Below are 19,642 nucleotides of genomic sequence, written 5' to 3'. Positions count from 1 at the left end.
CAGCAGGACCAGGGCAGTGATCATCCCCCTGTACTCGGCACTGGTGAGGCTCAGGGGAGACCTTATCGCTCTCTACAACTCCCTGAAAGGAGGTTGTAGCCATATGGAGATTGGTCTCTTCTCCCAAAAAACAAGTGATAGGACAAGAGGAAATGGGCTCAAGTTGCACCAGGGGAAGTTTAGATTGGATATTAGGAAAAGTTTCTTCATGGAAAGGTTTGTCAAACATTGAAAGAGGCTGCCCAGGGAAGTGGTCAGGAGTCAGGGTTAATGGCTGGACTCCATAATCTTAAAGGTCTTTTCCAGCCTAAATGATTCTATGATTTTATGATTTTTATCTGCAGTCTCTGGGCCCACATGCTGTTACCCTTCCTCTCCCATCCTCATTGCAGCAGACAAGCGGAGGAGATGGTGTGACGCAGTTTCCCTCTAACGGAGATGGTGGAGCTTTTCCTTGAACTAGGCACAGGAGCCTGGAAGGAACAGAAGAGATTAATACCAGGTAGCAAATTAAAGCTGATTACAATAGGTGCATGTATAAGGAAACACAATGTCATACTGCCAGGAAAATATGAATTCTGTATAGGAGGGGAGAGCACATAAGCAGGGTAAGGGCAGCACTGGCAGAAAGGCTTGACACTAACATGAACAAATGGTGGTGGCCCATCGGCCTCACTGGCTTGAAAGGAAGGAGAAACAGAGAAGCTGGTAACACCTGGAGAGGTCACCTCTTCCTTACTTACCTGCTTTAAGGCTCTACTGCTGCAGTCCCTGAACTGCTCCATCATCCACCTCTCCCCTGCTTATGCTTCTTCAGGAATGGTTCGAAATGTCTCTAAAGTCAATTGCCTGTGCAGTGTCAACAGTCAGCAACTCTTTCAGTGCCTCTGGAGTTCCTTTCTTCAGTGGAACACAGTGTGACACTGCTTGTAGCTGTGAAGAGACTTGTCCAAGGGCACACGAGGTTTGATTGGCTTGCTAAGAGCAGGCCACAAACACAGGGACTTGCCAGCCATAAACCACCTTTCATCACCCTTATGCCAGTCCAACTCCCTCAACTCTTCCCTTCCCCAGACAACAAGTATCTTAGTTATTTTTAAAAGAATTTCATCTGTTTGTTATTCTGCAAACTACAAAGTAAATATACATTTCAAATGAAATGGGTAGGACTTGACATTTCTTAAAATATACATTTTATTATTTTCTGGTAGTTGCTATGAAGGTTTCATTCAAATTGTGAAGGTAACAGCCTTTACAAACTTCTTGAGTTAAAGGTTTTTGTTGGTGGTTTTATGTTCTTTTTCTTTCATGGCAAAGGAAAATACATAGGCTATAAATGTTGAAATTCATTAGATGCTTAGTATCACCTCTTCATAATATGCTGTGGAATGCTTTCTAGAAATACTTTATAAAATAAGGCAGACTTTAACAGGGAATTCAGTCATAAAATTTCATGGGAGAAAACAAAGAGTTCCAACATATTATTATTTTTGTAGCCAAGAGAAGATCAGGTGGTCATCACTGGTTTGTGGGAGAACTACTGCAGTTCTGGTGCTCAGACAGTATACAGTTCATGTTTATTCTACCATTCTCAAGTGAGACCTTTTCAATAAAACTTATTTTAATTAACATAAATCAGACAATATTTAAACATACACATCTATCCTTACAGTGCAATAAAAATGTATCATTGTATAGTATTTTATATTTGCATTATGAAAATAAAAGGTCTGTACATCAATTAAATGTATATTAATGAGTATGAATCATGTAAATTTATAATGCATCTAAAGTTGGCTTTGGCTTTTAAGTATTTATAAATTCATAGAAAATATTGAACATCTAACAAAATAAATAAAACATAACATTTTAATCATAGATGCTAACGATCAACCTCAAAAATTCTTGTGTTATTTTTTACATTTGCTACTAAATTTCTTAAGGAGAACTCACTTTCAGTAGTGCTCAGAAGTGAATGATTGCACCTTCTGTGATGTGAAAAAATACAGTACATCTATTTTCATAGATCAAAAATTCTTTCATAGACAGTTGCATTTTAAGTGTTTGATTGTTCTACGTAACTGTCTTAAGTGCTTATAAAAAGCATGTAGCTTTCTCATAAAAGCTGTGAGTCTCTATTAATAGATAATCTTCTAGTGAATGTCCTTTCGATGAGGATTCTTCAAGGTCTTCCAGCTTCACACGCTGGTATGAAGATATCGCAAAAGTATGTTCACTAATAAACCCTCTTCAGTACAAGTACTGCAGCAATCCAGTGTAATTCCACTTGGTGGGCTTATTTCATCCGAGTCCACACATGGTAGTTCGTGGAAGTCAACTGCTGACCTTGTGTTCTCTTGAGTTTGAAAGTTCCCCAAGTGCATGGGCTAGCCTTACTGTAATACTGAAGAGACCAAAAAAAATCTGAATTCACATAATAAAAGTGAGCTTGAATAAATATGCATCTGGTTAGTAAATTACACACCATGGTCCAACTGCTATTCTGGTGGTGGTCGAAGGACTCGCAGATTCCTTCCGTCTAATCCTTTCCAGTATTTAATGTTATTATTCAGATGCTCCATCAGATTTGGCAGGTCTGCAAATGCTAGGGAAGAAAGGGCAGAGAATATTTAGTCTGCAGAACTGAAACAGTCACAGAGTCTGTCTGCTTAAGTATCACTTGAAATGTTTGGGCAACTGTGTTAAGTAGAAAAGTTTAAATCTGTCACACTGATACTTGAAATGGTTTTGGCTGTGTAGCTCTCATCACTCATGTAACACTTGGGCCACTGAGAACCGTTCTGTAAGTCTACTTAATACTGGTATTGCAAGTCCCAGCAAAGGGGCACAGTTTTCCAGGAGGGGCATAGCTAATTATGCTTGTAATTATTCTGCTCCATCAAATCTCAGTCACATGTCATGATCTGGCATTCAGGAGAGTCACATTTCCGACCACTTTTACCGCGGGGGCAGCACTTGGAAGGAAACAGTTGCTCCCCCAAGCAGTTTCCAGACTGTAGAAATTTGTCTTGAAGAATAACCAATATTAACGTGGACAAAATGACTGCGCCCAAAGTGCTATCAAAGAGAATGTGTTCTATTTTCCGTGCACAGAGAAGCAAGTTTAGAAAGTTAAACATTGCCTCAATCTAGTATATTAAAGAGAAGCCATGAGAATGACTTGTAGCGGTATCAAATATTTCTAAGCTATAATGAAGTTATTAATCTTACTTGAACTGCAGAAATCTTCCTTTTTCTCTCCCTTTCTTTAGGAGCCATAAAAAAGCAAATTTATCTATCACAGCAGTTTCAAATGTTCAAAAAATAGTTATCATCAGGAAACATAGCAGAATTTTGCTTACCATCCCAGGCATCAAACATATCAATAATGAAGTAATCAATGAATGATAATTGGGATTTGGGGATGCTGCAAGTATTTCTGTCAAAAACTGGCATCACAACAGGTAAACCTTGCCTCCTTTCTTCATCAGTCTGCAAAAAAACCTCCAGTGATTATTCATCTAAGACACATTCTATTCATGGGCTTCTTTCAGCAGCAGATTGTTTGGCACTGACTAGAGCACGTATCTGCTAAATACAAGGAGGAATCTGAATAAATCTGAAGCAGCAGCGATTTAATCTTATGCACCTAGTCGTTCAGGTTTTGGCAAAACAGCAGACAAATAGTGCCTTCCAGTGTTTCCCACAAAGAGATAACATTTACCTTCTGCATCTGCACACAAGCTGACCCCAAGTAACTTCACACATTACCAGGTTATGACTGTTGCAGAGCTAAGAGGAGCTTAACTATTTTGAATCTCTGATGAAAGTGACAATCTGCAAACTCACAGGTGGCAAAACATCTTTTTTATCCCCTTTCCCTGCACTTGTGGTACCAAGTCCCAATTCCAGCATTTGGTCTATCATCTGTAATAATGACTCTGCCCTCTCCTTTTCCCCACCTTCCTAAAACCTTTCTGTGGCACAGTGTGCTAATGTCTTACAGTATTTCTTGGAGTGAGTGCTGTTCCCATCCTAACACTAGAACCTGATGATCCTATTCCTGAGGCAAAGCCAGCATGTGGGTACACAGAAGGCATCCTTGCTCTGCCTCGTGATGGAAATGTATTTGCAGGCAAGACTCGAAAAGCCCAGCTCCAAACTGAACAACTTGAAAGCTTAAATTTTCAGAAACTACACTGTAGAAGCTGTCAGTTTTCATCTGTCTGCAGGCATCTAGCATGAGTAATATCCCATCATTTAAAATAAAAAGGTTGTTATTTTTCATGTTCCGTAATGCACCCTTAGATATTCTGTGACACTGGCAGTATATGCATCCTTTTAAGAGGATGCTCACGTGGAATTTCAGCAGCTCATTTTAGATGCCTTACCTGTGCAAAGTACTCCTCAGAGATGCGTCCAGCCCACTCTATACACTGTTCTATGGGTCTGCATGGATTGGAAATGTCAGCACACTTTATCAACATGCGTTTGATAAGGATACGGTTTTCAGGAGACCTGAGAACAGTTTTGATTGACTCTCCATCACCATTGTTCTGTAATATTTAAGAATTAAAAACAATCCATTAGCAAAGTCTCCATGCACTAACTCAAAAGCTTTTGTGCCTTGTGAATGCTTTCAGCAGATCTTACAGGGATCAGTCCTGCTACTGGCTACCATATTTGATGTCTAACTGAATTTATAGGGGATTATGAAAGTTAGCCACAGCTCTGAGCTAGCAATGAACTCCAGTTTCTGGATTCAGTCACTGTCTTTGTGACAGATCTCTTGGGCATCTTTGGGCAAGTCACCTAATCCCTCTATGCCTTATCTGCCTTCTTAAAAGTCTGGAGAGGATCCATTCATCACTACACACATAGTCATGAGCACCGTGTAGGCAGAAAAATGTAACTCTCTGCTGAAATGCAAGGATTAACGGATTTGCACATTAGGAGTGGAATAGTTTAAAAAAAAGGACTGACCCAAGATGCACAGTCATCCTCAGCACACAAACCTCACCAGGATGGGTATCAATCATTCTGACAGCACTCCTACTATTCAGAGAGTCAGATCCCACACTGCCTCCCAGGCATGCTCCTTACTCCCTTCCACTGGACCCACATTAGCCCATCAGTCTCTGGTTTGACTGGGAATTTTTGCTTTCTGAGAGTCTATCAGTATTAAAGCAATATATTAGAAACATGCTTCCGAACAGCCTCATCTTTCCTCTGCAGCTCCAGCAAAGTTTTCAGCCCACACACAGCTTATATTTGGTTCCCAGGCTACAGCCAGGAGCACGTCAATGGTACTCTATATTTGGAGCCAATACACAGCTAATATGAGTAAAGTCTGTGATGATCCAGATTAGAAGCTATTTTCTGTGGAGCTCTGATGAAGCAAGTTTCCAAAGGACAGAGATTCAGGGTTAATATATCTTCAAAAATTACCTATAAGTACAACATTGTTGCTGGACTCTTTAGGGATGGGTAGGTACAGAAATTTCCAACACTGTCTACTCAGAATAGAAATTCTTTGAAGCAAGGAATATACAAGACTTCTCCGGCACCTAGCAAGGTCTTGCTCTATAGTTAGAGCAGAGAAGAAGTAACTAACAATAATGATGATAATAATAATGTGCCACTGCCACCCATTCCTGCAGTATTTTGTATGAAGAGGGAGAGAAAAAGCAGCAGAAACATTCTGACCTTTCATTAGGTCAGAATAACCATGACATTTTTCAGAAGAAAATTCTTGTGGGGAAGAAAGTTCTTCCTAAAGGAAGAAACTGACAGTAATAAAAAAAATATTATTAGGTAGTATACTGGCTCAGAAACACCAGCTCCACAGTTCTTAGCAAAATGAGGCTCCCAAACCAATTCTTTTCCCTCATTTTTAGGTAGGGAAAACAGAGGAAGCAAAGTGAGGTGCATACATCTCCAAATGCATGGCAAAATTACATAAGAGAAAGCCAAAATGAAGAGATGAAGTTCCAGAAACACAAGCATGGAAATTAAGCATGGAAATGTTAGAGAACATTCAGTAGAGCACAGTAGAGAATACCCTAACAGGTAAACCACCAGAAACCAAAAAGGGATTTTCACTTCTGTGATCTGTTCCAACCAAAGGCACAGTTCTACTTGCTCAATGCAGATGTCTTGGGAATAAAATATGCTATCTCTGCTTAGTCCCAGCATCCTGCTCAGAGTGCAGAGGTGTCTCTGCATGTCAGATGTGGGCTTCCTGTCATAAGCTTAGGTGACATCATGAAGGGAAATGGGAGGATAAAGGATGCTGGAGCTGGAAAGGATTTTTTTTCAGTTTATGAACAAAAGAAGAAAGGAAACAAACACAGCAGCTTCTCAGCATGGCTCTTTGAACAATATGGATAAAAATAATAAATAAAAAAAATAAGTGGAACTGTCCCATTTGGAACATGCATTTGGCAGCTCAGCTGCAAACACTACCCTGAGTCACCACCGTGACTGGAAACCAGGCCAGAAAACACACGCTGCCACTGCAAGCAGAGAGACAACACACTTGAACGAGGGTCTGACAGTGTTGTTCTGCTCAGAACAGTAAGTGATTTGCTTTACCCACTCACACATTACAGGCCTTTTAATAGGAACCTGCTGAAATGAGAAACTCCCAACCAAAAGAAGGGAAACTTTTTTCAATAGAAATTATATAACCTTTGTCTTTCTCCCGTCCTTGGGCACAAATTGCTGTGAATCACAAATGCCCTCTGGGACAGATTATTCCTCTGCAGTCCCTGAGGTTTAAGGGCAGAATTAAACTTTAGTTTTATTTCTTTGTGTTGCTGTATTTGTTTTTACTGTCTGATTGTACAGGTCCAAGCCCTGTTCTTCAGCAGCAACAGCTGCTGTGTAACAGGCAAGGAGAGGAGTTCAGCTGGATGGATGCTATGGATTCTGCTGCTCAAACAACAGCTGCATCCCAATCCTTGGAGTTGGGAGGAGGGGCTCTGCACACCAAGCCAGGCCAGCACAGAACCCTTCAGCAGGACCAGGAGCCCTAGAGAGTTACAGATTGCACGGGGTCAGCGGAGTGGTGCACTACACCCAGGAGCAGCAGTTTCCTTGCTCTCCTCCTGTGCTGAATGCTGCTACACTCACCCAGAGGACCTCTCCAGCTGAGAACTTAACATCCTTTCTTCCAGTTTAGTCAGTAAAACCAGTGTCCTACTGGGACTTTGGCTTCACAGAGTTCCCATTAGCATTGCTGGGTGCCAAGAACAAAGTTAATTCTAGCATATACTCCTGTAGACAAAGGTACAGTTCTCCAATTAAGCTTCAGTCTGCTTCTGATAAGTGGAGGAACAAGACCTATTCCTCTTCCACTCTCAGATAATAAAAAGATTGCCCTTCCCCATTACATACAACAGTCATAAATGTGGCTTTGTAAAAAACATGGTAAGAAAACACAGAAAACCATGACAGCTCCTACAGGACATTGCCACTGATGCAAACTTTATTATAACCATTTCTGAAAATCTTCTCTTCGCAAAAAAACATTCCAACAAAATTATACACTGCTCTTACTGGCAACAAAACCATTGCTTGAAGCTGTTATTGAAACTGGTGCAGTTCTTCAGAATGAGTTCTCAACAGGCAATTTTGTTGTGTCCATAGGGTTTCAGATGGCCATTGATTATGTCTATATGATACATAATGTCACCATCATCTATTTTAAAGATTAAAAACGAAAGCAGACAGAAAACCTATGAATGCTGCCAGGCAGCGCTGAAGGCTGAGGACCCTTATTCCCAGAGAATGCACCATATGGCAGCCCATATACCTGCCCCTGTGCTGCACCCCCAGCACGTCCCCTTGGGTGTAGGGAGTAATGCAGCCTCTGTTTTGAAGCAAACCTTGGCTCCTTTGCAGAAACGGCCAACAACAATGCCAAGTCTTGCCGCTCCATGGGAGTGACTGGGTTAATCAAAATGGCATTTTTAACATGAAAACATAGACCCCAAGGTTCTGGTTCCAAGTATGACATCACAGCACTGAGACGTTATAGGATCCAAGCGAGTCCCATTCACCCTCAAAATGGGTGACAACCAAGTTAAGCAGAAGGGCATACAAACCCAGAGGTGAAAGATAAATTACTAGTCTCTCTTTCTCCACGTTTCTGATGAACCTCCTCAGTATACCATGTGGGGATTTCCTAATGCCAAGGGTTCCCAGTCCCTGCCTAGTCATTTTAAGGAGGACTTGCAATGTAGCTTACCCCATTTTCTTCTAGCGCTGCCAAGGGTTTATTAATGCTGTTGACAAACTTGTTGACATGCTCAAAGTGCTTTGTCATTTCTGTTGCTAAGACCATGTCAATAATAACCTGGCGAAGAGTTCGATACTCATTCCTGTTTAAAGAAGGAAACAATTAAGAATGCTGGCTGGTTCACAAAGGGCTGGTTGCTAAAACAAGTCTAACAAAAATGCTACAGACCATTTCCATTGGAGGGAGGTGCTGGGGGAAGAAAGAACACTAATAAAGGCTTGGGCAGCTGCCTGTATGCTAGATAGAGTACCTTTTGGTGTGTAGAGACATATGTGCTCAAGGCATGACTGGATCTCTAGGAGATACAGTACCAGAGCTGGGCAGAAGCAGTAGCACCATCTGCTCAGAAGGGCTGCCAGGACATGCCACACCAGCATGTTCCCAAGGCCACTCAGCAGTGGCTCATGCTCCAGTCAAGTTTTCAGCAATACTTTTCTGCTGTATCTTGAGAGGACCAAGGCAATGGTCACCTCCTTGCCCTAAATGCCTTTCTGGGGCTGGAAGAAGAACATCAGGTCCTTCACTATCTTTGCCATCGCAACAAGGCATTTGATTTTTTACTGATGCTCCGCAGCTCTTTCTTTCCTTGTTCTACCCAGCAAATATCTACCTACTCAGCCATAACTTGTTCTCTACATTCAATGCTACAAAATAATTCTTCTGGACTTGCTCACATTAAGATTTACAATAAGTTCCTTAGAGAGGGTCTGCCTTTTTATCAACAGGAGGAACTGACACCACGGGACTACTCCTAAGTCTGTGCAGGACAGGCAGAAGAACTCTACTCTTCTAGAAGCAAAGGATGCTTGTTTGTCTTATGCTACACAGAAGTAAGTGAGAGACGTTAGTGGGCAGACAAGGACCCTGGGTTTTAAGCTTACCTCTCCATGTTTTTAAATATATTGCATTTGCCATCCCGGGTGGTGAGCTGGAAAGCCAGGGCAGCGTGGTGGCTCTCCAGCACCGCCGTGTCATTGTAGAGAATCGCGAGCTCGCTGCCAGCATTGCACAGGAAAGAGTTTGTTCTTCCTGGGTGATCCACATCATGGACTGTGGCAGCAATGAGTGCGGCAACCTCATCAATTGGATCCAAAGTTTGCTGAAAATAGAAGGATGCTTAGTTTTCCTGGCAGATTCATTAGAAACCCTACTCTGTCCATAAGATTAAGCCAAGTTCCTGAGGAATAAGAGCCAAAACTCTGGAGATCAGTAAGGGTCAGATGTTCTACACAGAGCAATGGAAAATTCATTATAAGCTTCACTGAACACTGTATGACTTTTTTGGCCGTTTTGTGCCTCTTAAATTTTGCCTTAACCACACCTTTGTCACAGCACATCAAATTAAACAAATGTAAAGTAACAAATTAGTTTGTGTTTTCTAACAACATTGAAACCACTGTCACTTGGAGTTAGGCTATTTGGCTTGGAAAAAAGAACGATACTGCTAAAAATTATTCTATTACCACCAGACCTCTTAATTTCCTCTGGCAATTTAATGTGTCCTAATCACACTCCAGTTATGTGCTGGCTAGGTTTACAATTTGAAAGGAATGTTATTCATATATCCAGTTTTATAATAACAGTGTCCTGGGGTTACAGCTAACGCATATTCCGTGAAGAATACCTGCTGGTTTACATCCATGGACAAATTACACAACACACTGTTCTGTACTTTCTGTAACAAGATTCTGATTCTGTTAGTGTGCTGCACTCCATGCTTTATGTCTACTTGCAATGGTCACTGCTTTATGTCTAATTTTATCTAAGCTATTTCATGAAAATACAAACCCATTTGACTTTTAAGGTTTTATATTGAAGTTTTAATACTGTATTAATATCATAAAGGAGAAAAACCCCTAAGCATCTCAGAAATATGCTGTATACATTTGGACACTGGCCTTTATGCTGTTGTGTTTATGCTGGCTTTTTGTGGAGGACCACAGATACCAAACAATTATGTTAAAAATTCTAATAAAATGAAAGAGACACAGGAGCAGAAATATCCCCCATTGAATCTGGGAGCAGGGCAGATAATTTCCATCCCAATTAGTTTGAATTTAAGGTCCAAATTCCCTGCTGGCTTTGACAACACCATTCGGAACAGTTACACTTGGTAGGTGAAAAGCTCTGCCCTACTTTACACCTCTTGAAATTAATGCAATGGCTTGACTTTGAGGGAGCTAGGATATTATTGAGGACTGCCAAGAGAGTCTCGTGGAGAACAAGAAAAAGCAAAACTTATTTCTGCCGTAGTTCATAGTTAGCACTGTCTGAAATACTATCTGCTGTGTGTTAGCTTCTTCCTTCTTTCTTTCAACTGCTGTTCACGGGATTCTGGTTTTGTGGTATAAAATTAGAAGAGACTTTTGTAACAGGCTCTCCTCAGAAGGACACACTGTCCAGTGCTCAGTCTGGCTGAGACAGATCTGTACAGATGGAACATGGACAGAAGTTCGAGAATACCCGACCTGTAGGACCAGAGCAGTCTACCTGATGCTCATTTCCTGAGGCTCACATAACAAACTTCACAGGGATTTGCAGCACTTTTATGACCAACATCAGGTCAAGGATTCTAATTTTGTCATTTTAACTCCCATGGCACAGAAATGGAAATGATTCTGAGAATATGGCTTCAATTTGGGAGCCTGAAAATTTTCCCAGGCAAGTTGACCTGAGTTCAAATTACAGAAAAAAAATATTCTGAGTGAGAATTTGACTGGCAGAATCAGGCCTTCTGTGTTTAAGTTAAGTTGAACTCTGGACAACACAAAAGCAGCTGGGCTGTAACTTTGAAAAGATAAAGAGAGAATTTTGAACTTTGATTCTGCTCCTTCTTCCGATGCAACATTTTTTTCTCTTCCTAGGCCTACAGAGGAATGGAAATAACATTCTGAAAAAAGAGGAGGCAGTCACGCTTCTGTGGCATTGAAATGAATCCAGATTTATCTGTTTTTCATAGATATTCTTGGGAAGACCAGCTAAACCTCTGGCAAATCAGGGGTTGAAAAAATCCAGTGACATTCTATTCCCATTTGGCATATGGTATTTGTAAGTCAGCCGCTGGAGAGCACACTAATGAGCTGCAGCTCCAGGTTAAGGGACTTACTACAGTTTAATGAGCTGTCAGAAGCTTGTTTACAGTCACAAATTTCTCAGCCAGGTGCCCACCACTAGTGCTATCCTCAGGCAGGCCAATTCAGGGTAGGAATTTCTACCCAAAAATGCACCTCAGAAATATGTACACACATGCAAGCACTGCTTTAACTCCCCTTCTCCAGTCTGGGCATGTGAGAGCAAAGGTTGCTCTGATTTATTCTGGTTGTCAGTAGCTCTAATACCCCAGTGGGTGTTATGGTACAAGGAACTTTGACAAGTAATCTTTTTCAATACTCTCCTCCAATGCAGTCTCTATAAGCCTCAGGGCATCTTGTCCAGTGGGTGATACAGCCTACGTCATGGCCTATATTGTCCTGGGAGTCATCTGCAAAGTGACCATCACAAGGCATAAGAGATGGTGATTTATTACATTAAATCTGTATTTGGCATGTACTGTCACAAAAATAATTGTGTCATTAGCTCACCTATCTGAGGAAGTTTAACTGGATAAAGAAGTTTTACTTGAAAAGGAGGTTTTCATATTCTCCCTTCAAGAATTGTTCAATTCCTGTAATATTAGTATCCATCTTTCCACATATATTGTAAGAAAGATCCTAGAACTCATGTAAAGCAGACCAGTTCTTTGACTTCAGAGTTACCAAACTGGTTGGCACTGGGAAGATATTTGGCTTTTGGAATCTGTTTTTGAGAGATCTTCCTTTGATTGCATCTGTATTTCCCACCTACACTGTTTCTTACAAATGTGGACTCACCTTTACTCTTTCTTTAGACAAGAAGTAAGCAGTAGCATGTAGTACATCTGCTGAATGAGTAGAATTATGGTAGGAGTTGGAGGAATGGTAGTTAGCCTCAATAACTTGTAACCATGACCTCAGAGTGGATTCTGAACAGTTTAGGAATTCACAGATTCCAAAGCGAGCAAATATTTTGAGACCCAGATAAACCAAAGGCCTGGAGAAAAATAAACAGAAAGTTTTAAAACAAATGCAGCTGAAAGAATATTACATCACATTAATAGTATGAATCCACACAGCATTTTTAAACAATTACATATAAAATGAGGTATAAGGACTCATTACTGAATTGCAGTCTAGACCTGTAGAAGTGTTCTGCCTACCTATCACATGCACAGTCTCAGACCCAGGCCAATTCCTCCCAGGGATATTAAAAATGCTCTATATGGCTGCTGTACTGCACGTAGCAATGTTTTGGGGCTTGGGGAGTCTATGTTGGGTAAATGCGTAGACTGCAGTCAGAACGAGATAAATTAGCAAGTACTAAACTGTGCACAAGAAGAAGGGAGATAATCTTGCTGCTGCTACAGATTCCTAAGATAATCTGTTTACAATTAGATTAAGTATATCTATACTACAGAATGCTGCAATCACTATGTTTTCTGCACTGCAGATCTGCTCCACTCCTTTTACACCCACCCTTGCAGGATTCCATCCCTTGCTGATTACATGCAATAGAGGATGCTGCTTGAGTCCACGTGCATCAAGCACTCTGATTTTTAGCTGCACCTGACAGGTGAGGTGAGGTCATTTCGAGGTGCTGAGGTCATTTAGAGCTAGATGTGCATCTTTTGGCAAAAACACTCAACAACACTGCGTCATATACTACAATTGTAATATACTAAAGTTAAATCCCCCTTAATCCCTCCCATTGTCAGACAAAGGTGCCTCCAGGTTTCTGTGTCAGGGAACTGTAATGCACTAAAGCTTCTATTTAATTAATTAACTTGGCTTTACTACCACATGTCTGCTTGGACTTAAGACAATACTAATAACATATTCATACTTGTGAGTCATATAAGATCACTTTAATTCTCTTAATAAATGAACTGCCTTTATTTAAACACAGGAGGAAGCAATCATTATGATACCTTTAATAAGAGAACAGGCAATGAAGTACCTCCTTTGCCCCTCTGCGGTCTCTCCAAATCAGCAAGAAGAGAGAAGCCTATCTGGTGATCTCATGCATGTTGGCTGGGATAATTAATTAACTTACTGCAATGCATGCATTAAATGTTGTAAATCACACAGACTGACTATATCATTATACTTTTCTTTTCAATTACTGTATCTATAGCACTACATTAGACATGAAAATGCAGCAAAGAAAAAAAACCTAAAGCAACTGGATGTAAATTTCTTCACTTGCAATAAAATCACTTCAAAGAAGAATAAAACCCTGGATTTTTTTGCAGCTTTTTGGCTCATAAAACCATAGTATAAAAATGAAGTGCATTTAACTAAATGCCTGATATCTTTCTTAGACTTTGGTTTGAGTACCTTTCAAAGCTCTTACAGATTTGGGATTTTGACAAGGGTTTAAGATAGTCAATTCATTGCAGGATCCAGCCTCCAAATTAGTTTCTCATAGAAGCTTTAAATTAAGACAAAGCATGATACATGAAACTGGACCCAACAGGGGAACTTTTGATTAAGCATAAGAAAATAAAAACAAGGATTTAAACAGAAAGATCAATTTACTCTCAGTGGGAGCCTTTAGTACTAATGAAGTACAATCCATCAAAACTGCTGATTTGCTTTTAAAAACTTCTATGATGGTATGCCCTACTTTTTATCAGGACATATTCTTCAGTTAATCTTATAAATAAAATGTAGCCTGCCAAGTTTTTAGAATAAAGACCTTCCTCTAATCCCAGGGAAAGGCAATGGGAATTCTGTTGAAAAGCCGTATTGGAACTGTTCAGGAATAAAACCTAGCCAATTATATGGAAAGAAAATAAAACTTGATCTGTATCAACTAATCAAATTAAGACCAGCATGTTGACTCTGTGTGTAGTTGGCCATAACAGGAATTTGAATCCCCACAAGAAAACAATGTGATTTGTAGAACTTTTCTATTATAGAGAAAAGGAAGGCTTTAAAAATGATGTTGTTTTGTCATTATACCATATCAAAGATACATAATCTTCACTTACATCCACTAGGAATTTGCAGGAAATAGTGTATGATGAAACAGAAGATATTTAATGTTCATACTCAACTAGAAATGCCAATGGGAAAATTTCAAACATCTGACTTTGAAAATAAAAATTATTCCATTTTAAAAGCACAGGTAGAGAAATTAAGCAGTCCATGACAGGATGACATTTAAGTCACTTTTCAGCAACTTCAATTTATGAGCTCTTGCATTTACTGACCTTTTATGGGTGGCAGCCTCAAGTTCAAAGATATCGAAATCCCACTGTTCTTCATTTTCCATTGCCTGTGTTATCCGTGGGGGTATGTCATTGAGGGAGATTGGAGAGCTCAAACTGCCAGTGACCTGATGAGTTTCTGTTGGGGAATACATTTATTACTGTATTAATATATTTATTAATAGTATATTAAATACTATATTTAATAGTGAGATACACTTCTACTGAATGTACATGTTTTCTTTTCTGTAGTCACACCTGGCAACTCTCATTTTTATGAAGCTCAGTAATGCTGCAGAAAAACACTTATAAATAAAAATAAACCCAACCCAAATGATGCTATTAAAAAAACCCATCTGATCACATTTCTCCCATTTCTTAAATTTCTGAACGTTTTAATATCTCAGTAACCACCAAATTAAAACTTACGTTTTGCTGACAATATGTATTCGTTCCCTGATAATCTTCGCAAACCATCCTGTTAAATAAAAGTTGAGAGTTAAATGCAGGTTATGGCACAAAAGGTCTAGAAGATGATGACACCAAATAGAAGTATAACTTCAGACAAGCCTGACTGCAACCTGTAACAGTCATCAGAGCTGCCTCTCCCTTATTTGTGTGTACTGTTAAGATTTGCTTTGTTTTACATATAGTTCATAACAGAGGAGAAACTGCAGGATATGGATGGGACACACTATGAACGCAGATAGGTAAAAACTCACATTTCTCAGGTGCAGATGGAGGTCTGGAATTACAGCCTCACATCTGTCTTTGTCTGGACAACAGGCACACCACTTGTGGATGTGTGCCACAAACAAGGCACTGTATGTGAACATACTCCCCATCAACAAGCAAAGGTGGGTGGAGGGAGGGAGTCCCCTGGCACTGGCAGATCAGGTCACCTCAGCAGCATAAGAATCTCATGATTTGTTGCTGGAATTGCAGAGCAACAAATTTCTCTGAGGCTTCCTTTCTATCACAGCAGAATGTATGTTTGTTTATTCTTCAGTTCAGTGCCTCCTAGGCTTAACTCTGGCATGATGCCTAGATGTGCAAACTGAGATGACGGATTAAAACTAACAGAGTTATATATTTAGTATTTACTTTTCAGCTTATAATTCTAAATACCGTGGCCCAAATCCTGCTTGTTCTTTTGAGGTTACAGCTGTTAGTTACTGCACGTTAATGTTTAGCCCATGATGTAAAAAAACCAGTGCTTCAAACAAATATTTCTCAATGCACCTTACTAAAAATGTTATGCACACAAAGTATAGCAGAAGTACATGTGGACGCTATAACTGAACACGCAATATCTGCACTTAAAAGAATTTTTGTATCTCATTTTTACTTTCACACTTGTATCTGAGTAGGGAGTTTTGTGATTTAAAAGGAAAGGGAGAACTACAGTGGCTCACTGACTCTTCAATAGCACTGCTATGGCACAAATATTAAAGACACCAGCTGCTGCCTCTCATTTGAACCAAAGATTAGTTTTTTAAGAGTTGAAATAGCAGGTGTAATTATATCTGGCAAATCCATCTTTGAACTTCAAATGCCCTTCCTGCCTGAGAGTTCAAATCCAATAGCGTATTACTTGTTCCCCTTCTTAGACATAACTTCTGAACATGAAATGAAATAATGTGATTCTGTTTTCAACAGACCCTTTGATGAAGAAATTATTCTCCCAGATAATTTTCAAACTCATACTATGTCATATCCCTCGTGCTCTGAAATAGATTTATCAGCTTTCCTATTGCCCCATAAAATAGCCTCTGTTTTATTTTTAGTAATGATTTTGTACTTTGCAATATTGTTACCTACATGTTCTGGGACCTACATGTTCATGGACTGAACATAGTCAGAATACAAATGTATGTAAGAATCAGCAATCACCAAAAAGGAGAAAACAGTTGAGCTTATGGACTATGTGTATTCAGCAGGAGAAAAGATTCACTTTGAGACTAATGGTTATATGTATCAATATCCTTCCCATATCTTCATAGTTAAGGTAACAATATATTTTGTCTACTCAGTAAATTCAACCCTATATGAACCATTCAGGTCTTCTCCTGGAATTCTTGAAGTCTCCCATATGTTTCTCTTGATTTTGCTGTGGTATTTTGAAAGGTAAAAATACATATAAACTATTTGAAGATTCTGATAGATACTGCAAAGGCGTCATGACAGTTACAACATGAAATTATAATAGCCCAAAACATCTCTGAAAAGCTCATATCTTGTGAACCTTATTGCATCTAACACACTGTAATTTTTTTTCCCAATGTAGCCTTTTATATGCAACCTACAGACTAGTGGGAACAAATATCCTTAAGGCACAGGTAACATTCATCTAAACTCATCTCGTTACCATCAGGAGGGTCAGACACCAGGCTCTGAAGGTTTGGGTTCAGTTCTTGCTTCACTATGTGCCCTTTGTTCAACTTTGGGTACACACTAGAGGTACAAATAGAATCCAAGAAAAAGCAACAAAAATACATCTTTTGCATTCTTTTGAAAACACATTTTTTCTGTAGACTGAAAGGCACCCCAAACCCATGTCATCCTAATCCTCACTAATAAATACAAGTGTCTGGCTATCTTTCTTTATTCCTCTCCCATCTATACCTTTCTTAAATGAATCCTATTGAAAAAAACAATTGTTTTTACTTTTCATTTGTAGCAAAACTAATGTTTCAAAGGGGCTGGTCAATTTTCTCCCTATTCTCAGAGCTGCATTATTCAAGTAGGGGGGAAAAATTCACAAAAAGAGGTGTGCAGTTTTTTCTGTAAATTTGGCATTGTAGAGGCAGAGCACATGCCACATGATAAAGATCAAGTAACTGGGAAAGTCAGGCAGCAGAACATTAATCAACAGCTGTTTGTGGCAGTATGTACTTACTGTCATTAACCCTCCAACAAGGTCACTTGTATGTGGATCCTCATCTTTTGTCCCCAGTTGTGGAGAGTACAATTCAGTGGTTCTTAAAATCTCCAAAGCCCGGTCCAAAGCTTCTGCAACTGGCATGGGACTGCTTTCTTGTGCAGCATTGATGATGTTTATTACCTAATGTAGCATTAGACATATTGTGAACTTAGAAGTGATTTAAGAAAGAACAGAGACACCCATCAACTACTATGGACAATTCAGCAAATAAAGGAGATCCAAAACTTTAATCCACATTAAAGGGAGAATCCAAATGAAAGGAATGTTACAAAAACACTGATGCTTGCTACAGATTCTGGGAACAAGACCATGGCCTTAAAGACAGCAAATTTACTAATGACTTTCCCCTCCAAGGCACGGTCTCAAAATGTCTCTGAATGGATTTAATATAACTCTCCCATTTGCCTCTCTCAATTTATTAAAGAGATGATTTTTGACAAATCCTAGAGTGGTTTCAGAAGGCAGTTTACAATGCACCAAGTAAGGAGGAGGAACATAGGCAAAAGTTCTTAAAAAGGGTCATGTGATGGCTGACCACATGGATGCCACTCTACTAAGCAGACTTGGGAGATCATTTTTCAGAGTATCTGGCTTTTTGGAGCTACACCAGCAGGCAGGTGGAACAGGGGAAGAAGTTGCCCCAGAGATCAGTGCTGCCTTGCTCCTCAGCCTGGATGCTGCCCTGGAGCCTCGTGCCCCAGTGCTGCAGTGCAGCACAACTGCCCACAGCCAGAGCCAGAGCACATTACCTTGGTGATGGGGGCTTCGATAGTCATGGAATGTACCCTGGCCATGGACGAGCGACGCCTTTGTGAGCTGCCTGTGCACAAAACAAAGCAGAATTTGTATCCCAATTCCAGCAACAAGGCGTGACAGGAGGATTCAGCCAAGAAATCTTGATTCATTTTCTGAACTGCTTACCCTGCTGTGCCTTTCAGAGGCAATCTATTGCAGAATACATACACATGCTTGTGATGCTGGGGACACACAAGTGCAAAGGGATGCTGGCTGAACCACTGATGTCCCTGATTAGAGATAGGGAGCTGTAATAGTCTGGAAAATCATGGCTTTGTTTTTTTGTTTTAACTAATTAAAATATTCAATTAAAACTCAGTTAAAAGACTATATAGATGTGTGTGTATAAACTGGCAATCAAAGGTAGGTAACCATTGCATTTAGGTTATTATGCAATGTATCTACTCTTGCTGCCTGATGCAACATGACAAGTCATAATGAGTCAGCTTCCAAGCTGAGGTAAATCAGTGAAGCTCCTTTGAAGTGGGTAGCTATGCTGAATGAAAACAGCAGAGGTCCTGGCCTATTATTCATTGGAAATTTTAAAACAAATGTTTTATATCGTTTAGCAAATTTATTTCTGTAGAGAAAAAGTCAAGATAAGATTTTTCTGGATGTTGTGCTACCTACAAAATGCAGACACATCTCTGTAACTCTGTTTGCTGAGCAGTCCGTAAGAAGAAAAATCAATACTATTTTTGCTATACTGGAGCAGGATTGTATTCTCACTGCCACAGACCTACTTCCATACTTCACTAGTGCATGCTGCCTAGACTGTGATGATATATGCTTTAACAAAATCATGTAAGTACCAGCAGCAGTTTTGAATATGTGACTCATCTATAAAGTGATCTAACAGAGGAAAATACAACAGAGTGAAAGAAAACAAAATTAATAAAAAAATATCTTCACACCTTTATCAAGAGAAGAGGTAAGAAATATAACAATTTGTGTATTGGTTTTGTGTGGCAACTCCAACTCAGCCAGACCCAATATAATGACTTGTTTAACATACCATCACTCCCTCGTGATGTGGTGGATCTGACATCTAGGGATCCTTTCCTCATGTCTTTGTGTCTGCAAGTCTGAGTATCTGTGAAGAAAACATCGTACAATGACATGAAGCTGTGCCTAAGATGTATGCCAAAGGAACTGAAGCTCAGAAAAAGCCTGACAGCAGCTGAGTGACATTCAGCACAATGCTTCAGCACGTGGGAGCCAGTGAGAGCTCCCTTTTAAATTCTCGCCCAGTGACACCGCCATGAACCCAGTCACACTCACTGGCAGAACATGCCTCAGTGTTTGTGCAGAAAGA

At 39.9% G+C, this 19,642-nt stretch overlaps 1 protein-coding gene and 1 long non-coding RNA gene across 4 annotated transcripts in view; one reads left to right on the top strand and one right to left on the bottom strand.

The window, feature by feature from the left end:
* Positions 1-1,560: 1,560 nt before the first annotated feature.
* Positions 1,561-19,642, bottom strand: part of PDE8A (phosphodiesterase 8A) — a 149,565-nt gene continuing 131,483 nt past the window's right edge. For all 3 annotated transcript variants that reach the window (XM_027688155.1, XM_027688156.1, XM_027688154.1), the window contains exons 12-23: positions 19,343-19,420; positions 18,282-18,352; positions 17,488-17,652; positions 15,018-15,066; positions 14,592-14,727; positions 12,172-12,370; positions 9,184-9,401; positions 8,252-8,384; positions 4,392-4,556; positions 3,363-3,492; positions 2,486-2,605; positions 1,561-2,404 (exon numbers count right to left, since the gene is read on the bottom strand). In XM_027688155.1, coding sequence (XP_027543956.1) covers positions 2,499-2,605; positions 3,363-3,492; positions 4,392-4,556; positions 8,252-8,384; positions 9,184-9,401; positions 12,172-12,370; positions 14,592-14,727; positions 15,018-15,066; positions 17,488-17,652; positions 18,282-18,352; positions 19,343-19,420 — 1,451 coding nt within the window. In that variant the 3' untranslated portion in view covers positions 1,561-2,404; positions 2,486-2,498. The remainder of the gene's footprint in view (positions 2,405-2,485; positions 2,606-3,362; positions 3,493-4,391; positions 4,557-8,251; positions 8,385-9,183; positions 9,402-12,171; positions 12,371-14,591; positions 14,728-15,017; positions 15,067-17,487; positions 17,653-18,281; positions 18,353-19,342; positions 19,421-19,642) is intronic.
* Positions 8,079-12,922, top strand: LOC113969884. The gene is made up of 3 exons (XR_003534969.1): positions 8,079-8,114; positions 9,028-9,132; positions 12,827-12,922. It is a non-coding gene; the product is annotated as an uncharacterized LOC113969884 (long non-coding RNA).

Source organism: Neopelma chrysocephalum, unplaced genomic scaffold (genome assembly GCF_003984885.1).
Source record: "Neopelma chrysocephalum unplaced genomic scaffold, ASM398488v2 Primary Assembly neopelma1_75, whole genome shotgun sequence".
NCBI classification, from domain to species: Eukaryota; Metazoa; Chordata; class Aves; order Passeriformes; family Pipridae; genus Neopelma; species Neopelma chrysocephalum.
The sequence above is the reverse complement of the archived record's forward strand: the minus strand, read 5'-3'. Positions and strand labels throughout refer to the sequence as shown.